Genomic DNA, 21,599 nt, shown 5'->3' on the forward strand with positions numbered 1-21,599 from the left:
CCTGTGTCAGTTGCCGACTGACACAAACTTTCACATTCGGCTTTTCTTATCTCGTAACTCCACACTAAATACCCCACTTCCCCTCTGAAGTATTGATGTACAACCCATGGCACTAACATTCATGTTGTCGTTTATAACTGAGGTTGAAAAATTCGCTTCATGACGAAACAAGTATAAATGCCATTCACCCAAACTGAAAACTTCGCTGCCGTCTGCTCGCGATTAGCTGTTCTCTTCTCCTCGCCTTGTTGCATCTAGATCCTAGTTCTTCAGTTGTTTCTAATTTTCCGTTTATGTTGTGTTTTGGTCTTCTTCATAAGTAGTCTTGTTCAAAATTAAAAAAACTCAAACTTCTTTTTGTTGTATTCGAATGTACTAATAAAAAGCTATTTAACAGAGCTCTGTGTTGTCAAATCGATTTTTTTTCCAAAGTTAGTGTGGCGCCTGCGCAAAACTAATGCGCTTAAGAAACGGCGTCTGCTATCAAAACCTGAGATCAACGCATCGACGCAAAAACTGTCATTTTGTAAGTTTGGAACAACAAATCAAGGTCAGAACAGCTATATAATCGCTGTTGTGTTTTCAGCGTAGCAATAGGGTCCGATATTTAGACTCAAACAAGTATAATTCGACTCGTCAGCTACGCTGAAAACACAATAGCTGTTAATAAACACTCAGTTCGTTTCTGGATGCAAATCAGAGGACACGTCTCTATTGAGCTAGTACATAGTAGTTTACCACCATACTGGTTATTCGAGCATGTACAGTTTGCTGAGTATGACGTTAGTGTATAGTTGAAGTGTACGTTGTACTAACTTTTCTTGACAAAAAGGAACTGTAAAAAAAAGCCTGACTGTGCATACCAAGTTCATTTCTGTCTGTTTCAGTGTTTCAGAATAAGCACACCGTTAATGTTTGTGTTTCCATTGTTTTTTTTTTCTTCCCTGTCACTTGCATAGCTTACTGATTGGTCAGTTCCTGTTCTTTAATAAGGTGAATGGTCACAAAGCAGTCAGACATTAAAAATATGTTAAAAAAAGGGAAAGGGAAGGAGCGATTAGTACGCTACTTGCAAGTAGTAGACACGGCGCACTGTGTCAACAGAACGTGGTCCCATCTGGAGACGCTACAATCTCAGGTATTCAGATGAACTGGGTTGCAACCAGGGTTTAGGGAGGAATGTGTAGGTCTTTCTCATGCAGTGTTAGGACTGAATGGTCTATAGCCGAGCAGTATCACCTTGAGCAAGGCAAGGAAAGGGAGAGACAACTTCTCACATAGCTGGGAAATAGAGCGGACACTTTCTGAGCTTTCAGTCTCCCCTCTGTTAGTCGCCCTGTTGGTAGGCCAGTGTTTGATGGTACTGTATACATGTAAACCAGTATACATGTAAACCAGTATACATGTAAACCAGTATACATGTAAACCGTGACTCAGTGCAGGTATTGACATTGCCTCGGAGTTTTCCAGTTGATGGTCTGTGCTACCAGTGTGTGGATTGGTAACAGCTAGGTCAAATCAGAAGCTGTCGTACAGGTAAACTTGACTGACTTTGCAGCTTGTTTTTGTGACAGTTTTACAGTGGAAGACAGCTGCGTTAAAAAAAAATGTAATGGACTGTTGACTTTGCTTTATTGTAGCTGACCAGGCCTGTAGTAGAGAACGCTATGAGCTGTATAAAAAGAATCATGATACTTTGCTTTATTGTAGCTGACCAGGCCTGTAGTAGAGAACGCTATGAGCTGTATAAAATGAATCATGATACTTTGCTTTATTGTAGCTGACCAGGCCTGTAGTAGAGAACGCTATGAGCTGTATAAAATGAATCATGATACTTTGCTTTATTGTAGCTGACCAGGCCTGTAGTAGAGAACGCTATGAGCTGTATAAAATGAATCATGATACTTTGCTTTATTGTAGCTGACCAGGCCTGTAGTAGAGAACGCTATGAGCTGTATAAAATGAATCATGATACTTTGCTTTATTGTAGCTGACCAGGCCTGTAGTAGAGAACGCTATGAGCTGTATAAAATGAATCATGATACTTTGCTTTATTGTAGCTGACCAGGCCTGTAGTAGAGAACGCTATGAGCTGTATAAAATGAATCATGATACTTTGCTTTATTGTAGCTGACCAGGCCTGTAGTAGAGAACGCTATGAGCTGTATAAAATGAATCATGATACTTTGCTTTATTGTAGCTGTATAAAATGAATCATGATACTTTGCTTTATTGTAGCTGTATAAAATGAATCATGATACTTTGCTTTATTGTAGCTGTATAAAATGAATCATGATACTTTGCTTTATTGTAGCTGTATAAAATGAATTATGATACTTTGCTTTATTGTAGCTGTATAAAATGAATCATGATACTTTGCTTTATTGTAGCTGTATAAAATGAATCATGATACTTTGCTTTATTGTAGCTGTATAAAATGAATCATGATACTTTGCTTTATTGTAGCTGTATAAAATGAATCATGATACTTTGCTTTATTGTAGCTGTATAAAATGAATCATGATACTTTGCTTTATTGTAGCTGTATAAAATGAATTATGATACTTTGCTTTATTGTAGCTGTATAAAATGAATCATGATACTTTGCTTTATTGTAGCTGTATAAAATGAATCATGATACTTTGCTTTATTGTAGCTGTATAAAATGAATCATGATACTTTGCTTTATTGTAGCTGTATAAAATGAATCATGATACTTTGCTTTATTGTAGCTGTATAAAATGAATCATGATACTTTAATAAAAACACTCATTTCGTTGGCCTGCTGTGAGGTACGCCATTTATTGTAGCTGTATAAAATGAATCATGATACTTTAATGAAAACACTCATTTCGTTGGCCTGCTGTGAGGTACGCCATCCACAAACAGATGTTTACACCTACATACAGTGCATACCTGAGTGAACTCGGTGAAAGTTTGGAACTTTTAGAATATTTTGACTTATGAGGAATGAGTTCATGCTGATTTATTATTTCTTTCCCTTCTTGTTCGTGTTGGTGATGTATAGCAGTATGTTTGAGAATCTGATCAGTGTTTAACATAATAATAACAAACACCCCCCCTCCCCCCAACACATATGTGTACGCGGAACACACACACGTGAAAATCTGTGTACATCATGTAAGCAGCTACTATTGCTTCTTTTTTTGTTCTACCATATAATGTGTACAGTTTCTAATTTGAAATCAGTATGTCCTTTTACCTTTTAGTGGATCAAATCAGTATGTCCTTTTATCTTTTAGTGGATCAAATCAGTATGTCCTTTTACCTTTTAGTGGATCAAATCAGTTTTTGCATACGTGACATTCACTTACATGCGCCAATGTAGATACATTTTTAGAAGATGAATTAACGTGCTAAAGGCAGCTGCAAATCAGGTGCATATTGAAACTGTGTATAAACAGGTCTCTTTTATTTGGATGCATTCATTTGCTTATGTATACTATCACGGGTTACATTTGTCAGCTCAATGCATCTTGTGCATGTGGGTGTCTTTATACATCTATATATATATATATACGACTTGTGTCTGTCTGTGTGTGTGTGTGTGTTCGCGATGCACCGCCAAAGTTCTCGATGGATCTGCTTCAAATTTGGTGGGCATATTCAAGTAGACCCCGGACACAACCTGGTTGATGAGAATTTTCAACACATGCTCTCAGCGCGCAGCGCTGAACCGATTTTGGTTTTTCTGTAGATCCATTCCCAGTAACTCTTCCTTATCTTCTCCAGTGTTTTGCGTTTATCTCCCTTCCTTCGTGTGGCGTCAATCCATATTCCCGTTACTATTTTTAGATGGTCACTGCACGTTACTATTTTTAGAAGGTCACTGCACTATCCAGAACGCTTTCCTTGCACCCGTAAGTTGTCCTCACTGTAAAAGTGCAAAGGTCGAATCAATTTATAGCCACGCGAAAAATACACTGTCATCTATCTCTATATATTTATAGATATACATATATATACGGCTTCTGTGTGTGTGTGTGTGTGTGTGTGTGTGTGTGTGTGTGTGTGTGTGTGTGTGTGTGTGTGTGTGTGGGCAACACCTGTGGATTGTAGAGTTCTGTTTGTGATGTGGTCTGGCGGCTTTGGTGTGTCTGTATGTTCGGGCCTTCCTTTGAGAAGCCATAACAGTTATTATAGGGCTTAGAAATAAGCTCTAAAATTCTCAATCCCGTTTGAGTGGACTTCGCCTTCAAAGGTGATTGTGGTGTTTCGGCACTCGGTTACATTTGGCGTCGTCGACAGGGATGGGACTCGACATGAAATGTTCAGGCCACTGAATCATTTTCGTGCTCTTCCCATTCCACCAACCTGGGAGGGACCTAAGCTTGGCGAGTCCATGGTTCGGAACTTTGGGGACAAAGTTAATTCAAAGGGGGTCGAGTGTGACAGGGAGACTACCGTCGCCCTTCACAGCAGACTCTGCAGAGTTGTTCGCCTTAGAAGTTGTGAGCTATTTATAGCTAGCTCGCTAGGCAACACCTGTGGATTGTAGAGTTCTGTTTGGTTTAAACAAGTTTATTCAATAAATTCCATTGGTACTATTACCGCATACATGAAATAAGGAACATGGAGCACAACAAGCTAGGCTTATGAGCGTACTCTTAAAAGCAAATGAAATTTGGCGGAAGATTTTAATATAACAAATTTGAAATAATGTCAAAATAATAATGGTAAATTATGGTAGACAAACATGTAACAATAAAAGGGAAAAAAAACAAACCAAACAAACCCCAATGCTAAACTAACAACAGTACTCACACGCGCTCGCACACTCACTCGCACACACACGCATACAATGACTTCCACATGGTTGAAAATAGAATACTACCAGAACAAGGAAATGTAAACTGTACTGCACATGGTCGTTTCGAACATGGATGAGATAAATGCATTCATTATTCAAAACGTTTGCTTAATAAGATAAACCTGAATAACTGGTCAAATATCAATGCATTTTCGCTGTCTGACTTGTCTCTATTGCCATACAGAAAATCATCAGCGGTTAGCAAATCATAGTTGGGCAGTGTTGACAAGGTGACTTCACGTATTTGAAGAGATAAGGGGCAATGAAAAATATAGTGCTCCGCATTTTCAACAGGATAACCACAAGTGCATGATGGGTCGGGAATTAAATGTCTGTCAAATAGATCACTATTTAGATTGCTGATCCTCAATCTCAGTCTGCAATGGATAATTTCTGATTTTCGATCAGATGTGTATCTATACGAGGGAACAACAGAATCATCAGAACTAATACGTTTTTTAAATAACCCAATAGAATCAGAGTTCTGTTTGTGATGGGGTGTGGCGGCTTTTGTCTCGCTGTATGTTCTTGCCTTCCTTTGTGTGGGCACAAACTGGTGGATGAAAATGTTCAACACGTGCTCTAAGACGGCGAACCGCCACGCTGTCTGTCTCTGTCTCGCGATTTTGCCGGGTATTCTTCTAGTATATATATATATATACTACATGTATATTATATATATATGTAGGTCTGAAAGTCAGTATATGGTAATTTGACTTCAATCCTTTAAAAAACCCTACTTTTACCAAGTGTTTTCTTCTTCTCAATGCTGCATGCATCTAATATTTATTAAAACATATATTATTCAGATTTATTAAAAGTTTATGGTGTGTTGTGGGTGAGAGCAATAAAACTGCTGGAGGGCTTTCAGTCTCAGCTAGTGCATGCCTCAAGTCCCCTCCACTTTCCCCTGTCCTCTCCCCCCTGTCCTCTCCCCCCTGTCCTCTCCAATGTTGCCAGCTAAGAGTTGACAGAAGTCTGTTGATTCATCACTTTCTTGGTATGCATGGCGTGACAGTTATTATAGAAGAATGGGGCGAATACTATTACAGCACCCTGAATGGGTCTTTTGTATGTCAACTTTATCTGTGTGTATTCAGAGGGAAATGGCGAGTGCTCTGAGCTTTTCAAGCCCGGGTCATAGTTGAGAGGTTTTCGGAAAACATAATCGGAGATGGGGTTGTGGAGGAAGTAGTATGGTGTAAACATAACACCCTGACACACTTAGCAAACCTGTTTTGGCAGTTATTTCCAAATTGGCTGGGTGTACTTGTACTGACCAGATGAGAGTGTTCTGTGTGGATTTTATTTGTTCTGCTCTGCTGTCAGTGTACTGACTGACTAATACACAGAGTACTTCCTGTTTAGTTTGGTAGGTTTGGTTGGTGTACTGACAGCATTATAGAGAATCTTTTGTGTGTACTTTGTTTGGTGTTATGTTTAAAAATGGATCAGTAAGTATAGTTGTGATTTGGCTCTCTTCGTAAGAAGTTTGAAAGTCTACGTGTTACGGTGTGTTTGTGTGTGTGTGTTACAGTAACACTTTTTAGGCTAGCTGTTTCTCAACTGTATTTGATATTACACGCTTTTTAGAAATGAATAAATGTACAGAAATATGACGTGCAACAGCTTGAAACATAATATGACTAGAAGTATATGCAACAGCTAGGCAGTAGAGCAGACAGAACAGCAGAAATTAACACAAAGAAACCAATAACAGTATTTGCCTCTAGTGGTCCACTTTAATCCTCACCCAACCCCGTCATCATACACACTCAAACTGTGTAATGTTCATGATCACCCAACCCCGTCATCATACACACTCAAACTGTGTAATGTTCATGATCACCCAACCCCGTCATCATACACACTCAAACTGTGTCATGTTCATGATCACCCAACCCCGTCATCATACACACTCAAACTGTGCAATGTTCATGAGCATGACAGAGGATGGACTGGAAACATTATGTCATATGGAGTTGTCCAGTGTATCATATGAAGAGTTGTCTAGTGTGTCATAAGAAGAGTTGTCCAGTGTGTCATATGAAGAGTTGTCCGGTGTGTCATATGAAGAGTTGTCCAGTGTGTCATATGAAGAGTTGTCCAGTGTGTCATATGAAGAGTTGTCTAGTGTGGCATAAGAAGAGTTGTCCAGTGTGTCATATGAAGAGTTGTCCAGTGTGTCATATGAAGAGTTACAGTCCAGTGTGTCATATGAAGAGTTGTCCAGTGTGTCATATGAAGAGTTGTCCAGTGTGTCATATGAAGAGTTACAGTCCAGTGTGTCATATGAAGAGTTGTCTAGTGTGTCATATGAAGAGTTGTCCAGTGTGTCATATGAAGAGTTGTCCAGTGTGTCATATGAAGAGTTGTCCAGTGTGTCATATGAAGAGTTGTCTAGTGTGTCATATGAAGAGTTGTCCAGTGTGTCATATGAAGAGTTGTCCAGTGCTGGGCATCCCTTCCATGACAACAGCTATTGGTGATTCATCTTCATCAAGGATATAAGACAGCCATTAGGTGATTCATCTTCATCAAGGATATAAGACAGCCTGGGATGGGAGGACCGTACAAATATTGACCAGCAACAGGTGGATAAGATTTGATTGTAGCTTCTGTCTGGTTGCTTCTTGTTCTTCAATACACGAACAGCTCATTCATTCATTTGTAGTTTATAAGGGCTGGGACATCATTCGGCTTTCAGCACGGTGATTTGTAGTTTATAAGGGCTGGGACATCATTCGGCCTTCAGCACGGTGATTTGTAGTTTATAAGGGCTGGGACATCATTCGGCCTTCAGCACGGTCATTTGTAGTTTATAAGGGCTGGGACATCATTCGGCCTTCAGCACGGTGATTTGTAGTTTATAAGAGGGCTGGGACATCATTCGGCCTTCACCACGGTCATTTGTAGTTTATAAGAGGGCTGGGACATCATTCGGCCTTCAGCACGGTCATTTGTAGTTTATAAGAGGGCTGGGACATCATTCGGCCTTCACCATGGTTATTTTTAGTTTATAAGAAGGCTGGGATATCATTCAGCCTTCAGCACGGTCATTTGTAGTTTATAAGAGGGCTGGGACATCATTCGACCTTCAGCACGGTCATTTGTAGTTTATAAGAGGGCTGGGACATCATTCGGCCTTCACCACGGTCATTTGTAGTTTAAAAGGGCTGGGACATCATTCGGCCTTCAGCACGGTCATTTGTAGTTTATAAGAGGACTGGGACATCATTCGGCTTTCACCACGGTCATTTGTAGTTTATAAGGGCTGGGACATCATTCGGCCTTCAGCACGGTCATTTGTAGTTTATAAGAGGGCTGGGACATCATTCGGCCTTCAGCACGGTCATTTGTAGTTTATAAGAGGGCTGGGACATCATTCGGCCTTCACCACGGTCATTTGTAGTTTATATGAGGGCTGGGACATCATTCGGCCTTCAGCACGGTCATTTGTAGTTTATAAGAAGGCTGGGACACCATTCGGCCTTCAGAACGGTAATTTGTGGTTGCCACAGATAAGCCATGCACAGTTTATCCCTTGCCCCCAAGTTATAAAGACTTTTCACATTTTTAGTCTTATGCTTGCAAATAACTAAATAATATATTCACTTTGCCATCCTTGCTACTGTGAGGCAATACTAATGCATAATGGTCAGTGTATGTGTGACAGGGTCATTCCTATTTGGTTGTTTGCTGCTTTTAATGGAACAATTTTGTTTCATTTCTTTCAGAATCAAAGATGTCAAAAGTAGATCCAGCGTTTTCGCGGATAGATCGAAAGCGGTCAGGATTTTACGTATGGCGAATTGAGGTAACTATCTGAATTTACATTATTGGATGTGTGGGTTTGGGTGTGTGGGTTTGGGTGTGTGTGTGCGTGCATGCATGCGTGCGTGTGTGATAAAGTTTGATGGAACATTTGGTGTTAGCAAATGATGCAGGGGAAGTAGTTTGATGGAACATTTGGTGTTAGCAAATGATGTAGGGGAAGTAGTTTGATGGAACATTTGGTGTTAGCAAATGATGTAGGGGAAGTAGTTTGATGGAACATTTGGTGTTAGCAAATGATGTAGGGGAAGTAGTTTGATGGAACATTTGGTGTTAGCAAGTGATGTAGGGGAAGTAGTTTGATGGAACATTTGGTGTTAGCAAATGATGTAGGGGAAGTAGTTTGATGGAACATTTGGTGTTAGCAAATGATGCAGGGGAAGTAGTTTGATGGAACATTTGGTGTTAGCAAATGATGTAGGGGAAGTAGTTTGATGGAACATTTGGTGTTAACAAGTGATGCAGGGGAAGTAGTTTGATGGAACATTTGGTGTTAGCAAATGATGCAGGGGAAGTAGTTTGATGGAACATTTGGTGTTGGCAAATGATGTAGGGGAAGTAGTTGGAACATTTGGTGTTAGCAAATGATGTAGGGGAAGTAGTTTGATGGAACATTTGGTGTTAGCAAATGATGCAGGGGAAGTAGTTTGATGGAACATTTGGTGTTAGCAAATGATGCAGGGGAAGTAGTTTGATGGAACATTTGGTGTTAGCAAATGATGCAGGGGAAGTAGTTTGATGGAACATTTGGTGTTAGCAAATGATGCAGGGGAAGTAGTTTGATGGAACATTTGGTGTTAGCAAGTGATGTAGGGGAAGTAGTTTGATGGAACATTTGGTGTTAGCAAATGATGTAGGGGAAGTAGTTTGATGGAACATTTGGTGTTAGCAAGTGATGCAGGGGAAGTAGTTTGATGGAACATTTGGTGTTAACAAGTGATGCAGGGGAAGTAGTTTGATGGAACATTTGGTGTTAGCAAATGATGTAGGGGAAGTAGTTTGATGGAACATTTGGTGTTGGCAAATGATGTAGGGGAAGTAGTTGGAACATTTGGTGTTAGCAAATGATGTAGGGGAAGTAGTTTGATGGAACATTTGGTGTTAGCAAATGATGCAGGGGAAGTAGTTTGATGGAACATTTGGTGTTAGCAAATGATGCAGGGGAAGTAGTTTGATGGAACATTTGGTGTTAGCAAATGATGCAGGGGAAGTAGTTTGATGGAACATTTGGTGTTAGCAAATGATGCAGGGGAAGTAGTTTGATGGAACATTTGGTGTTAGCAAATGATGTAGGGGAAGTAGTTTGATGGAACATTTGGTGTTAGCAAATGATGTAGGGGAAGTAGTTTGATGGAACATTTGGTGTTAGCAAATGATGTAGGGGAAGTAGTTTGATGGAACATTTGGTGTTAGCAAATGATGCAGGGGAAGTAGTTTGATGGAACATTTGGTGTTAGCAAATGATGCAGGGGAAGTAGTTTGATGGAACATTTGGTGTTAGCAAATGATGCAGGGGAAGTCATTTGCAAAAAAAAGTAAATTTGAAGCACATGACATGGGTTTTGTTTGATGAGTTTCCAAGAGATTGTTTTGGAAGGTCTTCTTTTTCTGTGACATGGCACCAGCAGGTCTGCACATAAGTAAAAGACCTGGCAGTTGGAACAAATCTCCACCAGGCGCCCCCAGGATTCGAACCCTGAACCTTCCACATGGAAGGCTAACGTCCCAACCAGTGGGCTACGCATCCATCTGTTCTGGAAGGTCTAATTCCTATCCTCCTCAGCCTGTGTATCTTGTGGCGATATTTTGTGTGTGTTAACATTTATAACAAGTTTGTACTGTATTAAAGCTTATACATGGTAACCTACTCTTTTTATTTGCAGAATTTACAAGTTGTTCCAGTCCCAAAAGACTGCTATGGTGAATTCTATCGAGGAGACTCTTACATTGTGTTATCGGTAAGATCTTAAACTGCAATTTCAGTTTAATTTAGTTTTACTAACGTCTGACGTACTTTTAGGGATACTCCTGTATACATTTCATCCACTTGATCTGTCTTATTTAAAGTCTTCACTTTTTGTAAACTATGCTTAACTGTCTGAAGTCTGCGGTATTTATCCTATCACAATTGGTACCACAGTATATTCTGTAGTCTTCACCATCAACACCTTTCTAGCTGTAAAGCTTTTTGGATGGCTGCATGAATATTGCATATTGAGATTTTTAGACGAATGTGGTTTATTTAGTCAGAGCAGGTAGCTGAGAGAAGGGAATCTGCCTCCCGGGTAAATTGTCCTGTCTCAAACTTCTTTAAACCCGAGTTACAAAAACATTGTGAAACTAATACTTTGTATTTGATGTCTGATTTTGTACTGAAATACACAGTGTGGTGTAACATGAGCTCAATGTGTAAACACTACTTTCATAAAGTGTTCTTCTTGAAGAAAAAAAAGGTTTTGAAAAAACTAATTCATTGTTTTGTTTTAGCGTGTTGTATAACTGTTCATATTCTTCTTGACCATGATTGCATGTTGGGTCAATTTCTGTTCGGTCAAGTGTCTCCTTTGCTCTTAAATAGCCTAGTCAACCTCAGAAGTGAGTCTTTTACCTTTACCACAGTCACTTTGTTGTTTAGATTTTTATTACAGTAAAGACCATACACTTTACCCCCCCCCCCCACACACACACACATACCACCCCTACCCACCATCTAACTGCCTCAGATAACCACACTCCCTTTTATCCTCGGAAGACATTCAGACAATAAATGACCTCCGCCAGACAATAAATGACCTCCGCCAGACAATAAATGACCTCTGCCAGACAATTAATGACCTCTGCCAGACAATAAATGACCTCTGCCAGACAATAAATGACCTGCCAGACAATAAATGACCTGCCAGACAATAAATGACCTGCCAGACAATAAATGACCTCCGCCAGACAATAAATGACCTCTGCCAGACAATAAATGACCTGCCAGACAATAAATGACCTGCCAGACAATAAATGACCTCCGCCAGACAATAAATGACCTCTGCCAGACAATAAATGACCTGCCAGACAATAAATGACCTGCCAGACAATAAATGACCTGCCAGACAATAAATGACCTGCCAGACAATAAATGACCTCTGCCAGACAATAAATGACCTCCGCCAGACAATAAATGACCTCCGCGGCCTGTGACCCTGTTACATCAGTTTCAGTAAACTATCAAGTGTAATCTTTGTTTAATCAAGGATCTTAATAGCCTAGAGTGCCCCATAGGACATGGAACTTTTCTTGACAGTAGTTTCTCTTTAGACTCTTAGTAAATTATATGGATAGGGTGGTAACAGTTTAGAAATAGTAATTGTATGTAGAAGTAGTAGATATCTAATTAATTTTTACAAATTCATGTAATAACACTCAGTAGTATTACGCTCTATAGAAGTGAATAGCAGAATGCATATATTTTACAAGTTGAGGCCCCGACTTCTGAATCTTGATTGAACCATACAGCCCTCTGAAGCGATGTTTGACATTTCATTTCTTCATCACACAATGTATTTGAATTCAAGCACAAAGATGTCAAGTAATTTTTAACATGTGTTGAGGATTCTCTTGTTTGATTGGGTCTGACGACCTTTGCATATTTGTACATTTATATGTAAAGACATATAAATACGGTGATTGCGTGCAAAGTCATAAAATGCATGAATAAATGATAAGAACATAAAATTTATTTTTTTTAAAAAATAAATAAATAAATACATCATAAACAACACTGATATATTAAATTCTCCAGTTCTCAGGTCTTTTCTCATAAGGTGTCTGTGACCTTCAACCTTCACATTTGTTTGTCTACATGAGTACCTCTGGCTTTCTATATCATATTTCCTCTTAGAAAATAAAATAAAGTGGCACATGGTCCTCCCAAAAATAGTTTGTCCTAACTCATGGCAAGAAAGCGAAGACAAGTTCAGTTTCACAAGTAAGACTGTGTGCCAGGATTTTGTGGATTGCACCATACATTCTTTGCCATCCAGAAAGAGGTTGGATCAGTTACAAGTACTGCATGTCATTGTATTTCAGTGTTAACTGTTGTTCACCTGTGTGTTTTCCTGTTTTGTCACTTTAGCTTTCACTACCAGGGCAGAGTCCGAAAGGCCCAGATATTCAGGTATCCTAGGTAGTCAGGCAGCAAAGCTTCTCTTTTTTTTATTGCTATAGTTTTTCCCCCCATAGTACAGTTGCAGATAGGCCTTAGCATTGTTTAATTGCAATTTGGCAGCTTCCTTTTTTCACCCTTGCTCTTTGTTTTTGTTGGATTTAATTTTTTTGTACAGGATGAGCTGATGCAGCTGGGTGAATTTGTTGATATTGATTTGCATTTTAATTTCCATATGCTGATCGGAACTTGACTTTATGTTTGTTTGCCTTTCGTTAAGGGATTTTTTAAATGTAAATTTGATGATATGTTGATTTTCTGGGTGGTTTTTTTTGCCTTTCGTTAAGGGAATTTTTAAGTGGAAATTTGATGATATGTTGATTTTTTGTTGAGCAGTAATGATCATGTTAATTTGATTGTTGTTCTTCCCACTGGAGAGGAACCAGTTTCTTTTCCCCCCTGTTGCTTTTCTTTAGTTTGTTTCTTCAGTACACAGAAATAGCAAAGCTAGAGACCCACTTTTCTTTAGTTTGTTTCTTCAGTACAGAGAAATAGCAAAGCTAGAGACCCACTTTTCTTTAGTTTGTTTCTTCAGTACAGAGAAATAGCAAAGCTAGAGACCCACTTTTCTTTAGTTTGTTTCTTCAGTACACAGAAATAGCAAAGCTAGAGACCCACTTTTCTTTAGTTTGTTTCTTTAGTACACAGAAATAGCAAAGCTAGAGACCCACTTTTCTTTAGTTTGTTTCTTCAGTACACAGAAATAGCAAAGCTAGAGACCCACTTTTCTTTAGTTTGTTTCTTTAGTACACAGAAATAGCAAAGCTAGAGACCCACCTTTCTTTAGTTTGTTTCTTCAGTACACAGAAATAGCAAAGCTAGAGACCCACTTTTCTTTAGTTTGTTTCTTTAGTACACAGAAATAGCAAAGCTAGAGACCCACCTTTCTTTAGTTTGTTTCTTCAGTACACAGAAATAGCAAAGCTAGAGACCCACTTTTCTTTAGTTTGTTTCTTTAGTACACAGAAATAGCAAAGCTAGAGACCCACTTTTCTTTAGTTTGTTTCTTCAGTACACAGAAATAGCAAAGCTAGAGACCCACTTTTCTTTAGTTTGTTTCTTCAGTACACAGAAATAGCAAAGCTAGAGACCCACTTTTCTTTAGTTTGTTTCTTTAGTACACAGAAATAGCAAAGCTAGAGACCCACTTTTCTTTAGTTTGTTTCTTCAGTACACAGAAATAGCAAAGCTAGAGACCCACTTTTCTTTAGTTTGTTTCTTCAGTACACAGAAATAGCAAAGCTAGAGACCCACTTTTCTTTAGTTTGTTTCTTCAGTACACAGAAATAGCAAAGCTAGAGACCCACTTTTCTTTAGTTTGTTTCTTCAGTACACAGAAATAGCAAAGCTAGAGACCCACTTTTCTTTAGTTTGTTTCTTCAGTACACAGAAATAGCAAAGCTAGAGACCCACTTTTCTTTAGTTTGTTTCTTCAGTACACAGAAATAGCAAAGCTAGAGACCCACTTTTCTTTAGTTTGTTTCTTCAGTACAGAGAAATAGCAAAGCTAGAGACCCACTTTTCTTTAGTTTGTTTCTTCAGTACAGAGAAATAGCAAAGCTAGAGACCCACTTTTCTTTAGTTTGTTTCTTCAGTACAGAGAAATAGCAAAGCTAGAGACCCACTTTTCTTTAGTTTGTTTCTTTAGTACAGAGAAATAGCAAAGCTAGAGACCCACCTTTTTTGTTTGTTTTGGATTGAAACTTTCTAGTTATTTTGTTGGCATAATGCAGGCATGTTTTGGATTGAAACTTTCTAGTTATTTTGTTGGCATAATGCAGGCATGTTTTGGATTGAAACGTTCTAGTTATTTTGTTGGCATAATGCAGGCATGTTTTGGATTGAAACTTTCTAGTTATTTTGTTGGCATAATGCAGGCATGTTTTGGATTGAAACTTTCTAGTTATTTTGTTGGCATAATGCAGGCATGTTTTGGATTGAAACTTTCTAGTTATTTTGTTGGCATAATGCAGGCATGTTTTGGATTGAAACTTTCTAGTTATTTTGTTGGCATAATGCAGGCATGTTTTGGATTGAAACTTTCTAGTTATTTTGTTGGCATAATGCAGGCATGTTTTGGATTGAAACTTTCTAGTTATTTTGTTGGCATAATGCAGGCATGTTTTGGATTGAAACTTTCTAGTTATTTTGTTGGCATAATGCAGGCATGTTTTGGATTGAAACTTTCTAGTTATTTTGTTGGCATAATGCAGGCATGTTTTGGATTGAAACTTTCTAGTTATTTTGTTGGCATAATGCAGGCATGTTTTGGATTGAAACTTTCTAGTTATTTTGTTGGCATAATGCAGGCATGTTTTGGATTGAAACTTTCTAGTTATTTTGTTGGCATAATGCAGGCATGTTTTGGATTGAAACTTTCTAGTTATTTTGTTGGCATAATGCAGGCATGTTTTGGATTGAAACTTTCTAGTTATTTTGTTGGCATAATGCAGGCATGTTTTGGATTGAAACTTTCTAGTTATTTTGTTGGCATAATGCAGGCATGTTTTGGATTGAAACTTTCTAGTTATTTTGTTGGCATAATGCAGGCATGTTTTGGATTGAAACTTTCTAGTTATTTTGTTGGCATAATGCAGGCATGTTTTGGATTGAAACTTTCTAGTTATTTTGTTGGCATAATGCAGGCATGTTTTGGATTGAAACTTTCTAGTTATTTTGTTGGCATAATGCAGGCATGTTTTGGATTGAAACTTTCTAGTTATTTTGTTGGCATAATGCAGGCATGTTTTGGATTGAAACTTTCTAGTTATTTTGTTGGCATAATGCAGGCATGTTTTGGATTGAAACTTTCTAGTTATTTTGTTGGCATAATGCAGGCATGTTTTGGATTGAAACTTTCTAGTTATTTTGTTGGCATAATGCAGGCATGTTTTGGATTGAAACTTTCTAGTTATTTTGTTGGCATAATGCAGGCATGTTTTGGATTGAAACTTTCTAGTTATTTTGTTGGCATAATGCAGGCATGTTTTGGATTGAAACTTTCTAGTTATTTTGTTGGCATAATGCAGGCATGTTTTGGATTGAAACTTTCTAGTTATTTTGTTGGCATAATGCAGGCATGTTTTGGATTGAAACTTTCTAGTTATTTTGTTGGCATAATGCAGGCATGTTTTGGATTGAAACTTTCTAGTTATTTTGTTGGCATAATGCAGGCATGTTTTGGATTGAAACTTTCTAGTTATTTTGTTGGCATAATGCAGGCATGTTTTGGATTGAAACTTTCTAGTTATTTTGTTGGCATAATGCAGGCATGTTTTGGATTGAAACTTTCTAGTTATTTTGTTGGCATAATGCAGGCATGTTTTGGATTGAAACTTTCTAGTTATTTTGTTGGCATAATGCAGGCATGTTTTGGATTGAAACTTTCTAGTTATTTTGTTGGCATAATGCAGGCATGTTTTGGATTGAAACTTTCTAGTTATTTTGTTGGCATAATGCAGGCATGTTTTGGATTGAAACTTTCTAGTTATTTTGTTGGCATAATGCAGGCATGTTTTGGATTGAAACTTTCTAGTTATTTTGTTGGCATAATGCAGGCATGTTTTGGATTGAAACTTTCTAGTTATTTTGTTGGCATAATGCAGGCATGTTTTGGATTGAAACTTTCTAGTTATTTTGTTGGCATAATGCAGGCATGTTTTCGTTTTTGATTATCAGCCTTACCTGCAGACTTGAAAGAATATAATTGAAACGTTCTAGTTATTTTGTTGGCATAATGCAGGCATGTTTTCGTTTTTGATTATCAGCCTTACCTGCAGACTTGAAAGAATATAATTGAAACGTTCTTAATGTTGTTACTGTTTAAAACGGGCATACAAGAAAATGAATCAAAACACGCTTAAACCAATATAATTGAAAGTAAACAACCTGCAGGTGCTGTGTTTTATTTGTTTGTCTTTTCTCAATCATGGCAGTGTAGTTAGAAGCCTGCTTTTGTCAGGGCATAGAATGATTCTATTTGTTTGTCTTTTCTCAATCATGCCAGTGTAGTTAGAAGCCTGCTTTTGTCAGGGCATAGAATGATTCTAACTTTGCATAGGGTTTGAAGTCGGTAAAGATTATTGACAAGATTCACACATTCATCAAGTTCAGTTTCTTTAGGTAATATTTGTATGATGAAAGTTGCCACATGTGTATGATTGTTTAGGTCGGTGATTAAAAGTTGTTTGTGTGTGTGTGTGTGCTGTGAACATAACTGCTTTGTCATTTTATGCAGAAAACTTTCCTTCTGAGAGTGTCCCTTTTCCTCCACAGGAATTTAGTCTTCATCTATTTTGTTCTGACAGTGTTACCTCAAAGCTACAGACAGTGTTACCTCTAAGCTACAGACAGTGTTACCTCTAAGGTACAGACAGTGTTACCTCTAAGCTACAGACAGTGTTACCTCTAAGGTACAGACAGTGTTACCTCTAAGGTACAGACAGTGTTACCTCTAAGGTACAGACAGTGTTACCTCTAAGGTACAGACAGTGTTACCTCTAAGGTACAGACAGTGTTACCTCTAAGGTACAGACAGTGTTACCTCTAAGGTACAGACAGTGTTACCTCTAAGCTACAGACAGTGTTACCTCTAAGCTACAGACAGTGTTACCTCTAAGCTACAGACAGTGTTACCTCTAAGCTACAGACAGTGTTACCTCTAAGGTACAGACAGTGTTACCTCTAAGGTACAGACAGTGTTACCTCTAAGCTACAGACAGTGTTACCTCTAAGCTACAGACAGTGTTACCTCAAAGCTACAGACAGTGTTACCTCTAAGGTACAGACAGTGTTACCTCTAAGCTACAGACAGTGTTACCTCTAAGGTACAGACAGTGTTACCTCTAAGCTACAGACAGTGTTACCTCTAAGGTACAGACAGTGTTACCTCTAAGGTACAGACAGTGTTACCTCAAAGCTACAGACAGTGTTACCTCTAAGGTACAGACAGTGTTACCTCTAAGCTACAGACAGTGTTACCTCTAAGGTACAGACAGTGTTACCTCTAAGGTACAGACAGTGTTACCTCTAAGCTACAGACAGTGTTACCTCTAAGCTACAGACAGTGTTACCTCTAAGCTACAGACAGTGTTACCTCTAAGCTACAGACAGTGTTACCTCTAAGGTACAGACAGTGTTACCTCTAAGCTACAGACAGTGTTACCTCTAAGCTACAGACAGTGTTACCTCTAAGCTACAGACAGTGTTACCTCTAAGCTACAGACAGTGTTACCTCTAAGCTACAGACAGTGTTACCTCTAAGCTACAGACAGTGTTACCTCTAAGGTACAGACAGTGTTACCTCTAAGGTACAGACAGTGTTACCTCTAAGCTACAGACAGTGTTACCTCTAAGCTACAGACAGTGTTACCTCTAAGCTACAGACAGTGTTACCTCTAAGCTACAGACAGTGTTACCTCTAAGCTACAGACAGTGTTACCTCTAAGCTACAGACAGTGTTACCTCTAAGGTACAGACAGTGTTACCTCTAAGGTACAGACAGTGTTACCTCTAAGCTACAGACAGTGTTACCTCTAAGGTACAGACAGTGTTACCTCTAAGGTACAGACAGTGTTACCTCTAAGCTACAGACAGTGTTACCTCTAAGCTACAGACAGTGTTACCTCTAAGCTACAGACAGTGTTACCTCTAAGCTACAGACAGTGTTACCTCTAAGCTACAGACAGTGTTACCTCTAAGGTACAGACAGTGTTACCTCTAAGCTACAGACAGTGTTACCTCTAAGCTACAGACAGTGTTACCTCTAAGCTTCCCGCAGTGGGGCACTGCGGTTATGAAATTAAAGGCCCCTCCTGTTTTTGGAACCGCAGGAGCTTTCTAGTTTGCTGTTAGGTAGATTTTTGGTTCCTCTTTCCTGTCATGCTCTCTTTTTCTTCATGAATTCTTTTCTTTTTTCTGCCTTCTTGCTCATTCACCTATATTTTTTCCAAAAATCTCTTCTCTTGCCGCTTGTCTCGCGATTCATGTATAGTTTAATCTGTTAGTGTTCTGATGTAAGTCCAGCAGTAGATAGGTTAAGCCTATTTTAACATACTGGAAACTGGTAATCTTCCAGTAGGTATTAATTTAGTTTTACTAAAGCCTGCTGGGACACAAGTAATGGGTTAGTGCATTTGTAAACAGGAATCGCTTGACAAGTGGCCCCCTTCATCCCCCCCTTCCTCGTCCTGATATGGCTCTGCGTAGTCGGCTGGACGTTAAACAACAAATAAACAAACAAACAAACCTCTAAGCTACAGACAGTGTTACCTCTAAGGTACAGACAGTGTTACCTCTAAGGTACAGACAGTGTTACCTCTAAGGTACAGACAGTGTTACCTCTAAGGTACAGACAGTGTTACCTCTAAGGTACAGACAGTGTTACCTCTAAGCTACAGACAGTGTTACCTCTAAGCTACAGACAGTGTTACCTCTAAGCTACAGACAGTGTTACCTCTAAGGTACAGACAGTGTTACCTCTAAGCTACAGACAGTGTTACCTCTAAGCTACAGACAGTGTTACCTCTAAGCTACAGACAGTGTTACCTCTAAGCTACAGACAGTGTTACCTCTAAGGTACAGACAGTGTTACCTCTAAGCTACAGACAGTGTTACCTCTAAGGTACAGACAGTGTTACCTCTAAGCTACAGACAGTGTTACCTCTAAGCTACAGACAGTGTTACCTCTAAGCTACAGACAGTGTTACCTCTAAGCTACAGACAGTGTTACCTCTAAGCTACAGACAGTGTTACCTCTAAGGTACAGACAGTGTTACCTCTAAGCTACAGACAGTGTTACCTCTAAGCTACAGACAGTGTTACCTCTAAGGTACAGACAGTGTTACCTCTAAGGTACAGACAGTGTTACCTCTAAGGTACAGACAGTGTTACCTCTAAGCTACAGACAGTGTTACCTCTAAGGTACAGACAGTGTTACCTCTAAGGTACAGACAGTGTTACCTCTAAGCTACAGACAGTGTTACCTCTAAGGTACAGACAGTGTTACCTCTAAGGTACAGACAGTGTTACCTCTAAGGTACAGACAGTGTTACCTCTAAGCTACAGACAGTGTTACCTCTAAGCTACAGACAGTGTTACCTCTAAGCTACAGACAGTGTTACCTCTAAGCTACAGACAGTGTTACCTCTAAGCTACAGACAGTGTTACCTCTAAGCTACAGACAGTGTTACCTCTAAGGTACAGACAGTGTTACCTCTAAGGTACAGACAGTGTTACCTCTAAGGTACAGACAGTGTTACCTCTAAGCTACAGACAGTGTTACCTCTAAGCTACAGACAGTGTTACCTCTAAGCTACAGACAGTGTTACCTCTAAGCTACAGACAGTGTTACCTCTAAGCTACAGACAGTGTTACCTCAAAGCATCTATTTTTTTCTGACAGTGTTACCTCTAAGCTACAGCGGAGCCCCTTTTTAAGACCTCAACAAATGTGAGAAAATGTGGTCTTGAAAAGGAGGCCGTCTTGAAAAGGAGGCCGTCTTGAAAAGGAGGCCGTCTTAAAATGAGGGTTCCACTGTGCTGCATCAATAACTCCCTGCGCTTAGAACTGTACCCACACAATACGCGCCATATAAGCCTCATATTGATTGATATTGATTGTACTTCAGTTGTACAGTATTTTAATTTGTTTAGAACAAGGTAATGAGCAGCTTCAAGTGTGTGTGTGTTCACAATTCCCATTTCTATTACCAATCAGAGAACAGTTTTGTTGGAAGAGTAGAGCAAGTATCTTTTAGTGTTATGAGCAGCTAGCTTAGTGCATGTAATAGACTTTGAGCCTGTTTGTAGGTTGATATAATGACAGAACTTAATTAACAAGTTCGAGTGGGTGTAACTGTAAGAATTAATTCACTTTCCAAAACAATCAGTTTTCATTGCACAACTTATGCCCAGACAAATACGGTATGATTATCACAAAACTGCTAAGACTGTTGTAAAATGGTTTACTTTCAGAGGTTTATCTATAATGTACTTCTTGGAAGTACAAAGTTGGTAAAAAGTAAAACAATACTCTGCTGGGAATTTATTGCAGAGTTAGAGGGTCTTTGACTAGACAGTTAAATGGTACAGGCAAATCCAGCTAACTCACAAACGGTTAAGTCAAAAATTCGCTTAGCACACAAAGAAATTCTGGTCCGGAATTATCCCTCTTTATCTATGTGTACAAAGTACCCTGAGCTCGAAATGGGATTTCTCTTACGTAAGTCGAAAGACGGATAGCACACAACAGAAAGTCAGTCCCAAAGACAAAGTTTACTCTATATTTACTACAGCAACTCGAAACACGAAACTTGGCGTCTCACACTAGCGCATTGTGTAACCTGATTCCCTTCTCTACACGGACGCCACACGGACTGGTCAGTCGGCACGCAATAAAGTATGAACTGAAGTTAGGAGGGGGCGAGGAGTAAGGAGGGGGCGAGGAGTAAGGAGAATTATCCAACTCCAAGAAAACATTCTGAAAAAGGTGGGGAAGTGGTGACAAGGCAGTGAACGCACTCACCATGCACTGACATCATACGAAAGCAGCCACACAAACACAGCACAGAGGCAGAGGCTTTGTGAGAATAAGCGTTGAAAACCAGTTTGAATTAAAAAAAAACCAGCAGATAGAGCCGCATGTCATAATCATTCTTCTTGTCTGGCTTTATTGACTGCATGCCGATCTTGTGGCAGTGACTTTTCACTCTTCAGTCGGACT

The 21,599-nt window shown here is 39.1% G+C and overlaps 1 protein-coding gene across 5 annotated transcripts in view; it reads left to right on the forward strand.

Moving 5' to 3' along the window:
- LOC138960416 (advillin-like) overlaps nucleotides 1–21,599 on the forward strand; it is a 112,601-nt gene that overhangs the window by 14,175 nt on the left and 76,827 nt on the right. For 2 of the 5 annotated variants that reach the window (XM_070332325.1, XM_070332327.1), the window contains exons 2-4: nucleotides 8,569–8,648; nucleotides 10,549–10,623; nucleotides 12,789–12,830. In XM_070332325.1, the coding sequence (XP_070188426.1) occupies nucleotides 8,569–8,648; nucleotides 10,549–10,623; nucleotides 12,789–12,830 (197 nt within the window). Of the gene's footprint in view, nucleotides 1–1,355; nucleotides 1,537–6,065; nucleotides 6,204–8,568; nucleotides 8,649–10,548; nucleotides 10,624–12,788; nucleotides 12,831–21,599 lie in introns of those variants that run through there. The other 3 variants (XM_070332328.1, XM_070332329.1, XM_070332326.1) reach the window with 3 other exon arrangements.

Source organism: Littorina saxatilis, linkage group LG2 (assembly GCF_037325665.1).
Source record: "Littorina saxatilis isolate snail1 linkage group LG2, US_GU_Lsax_2.0, whole genome shotgun sequence".
NCBI lineage: Eukaryota > Metazoa > Mollusca > Gastropoda > Littorinimorpha > Littorinidae > Littorina > Littorina saxatilis.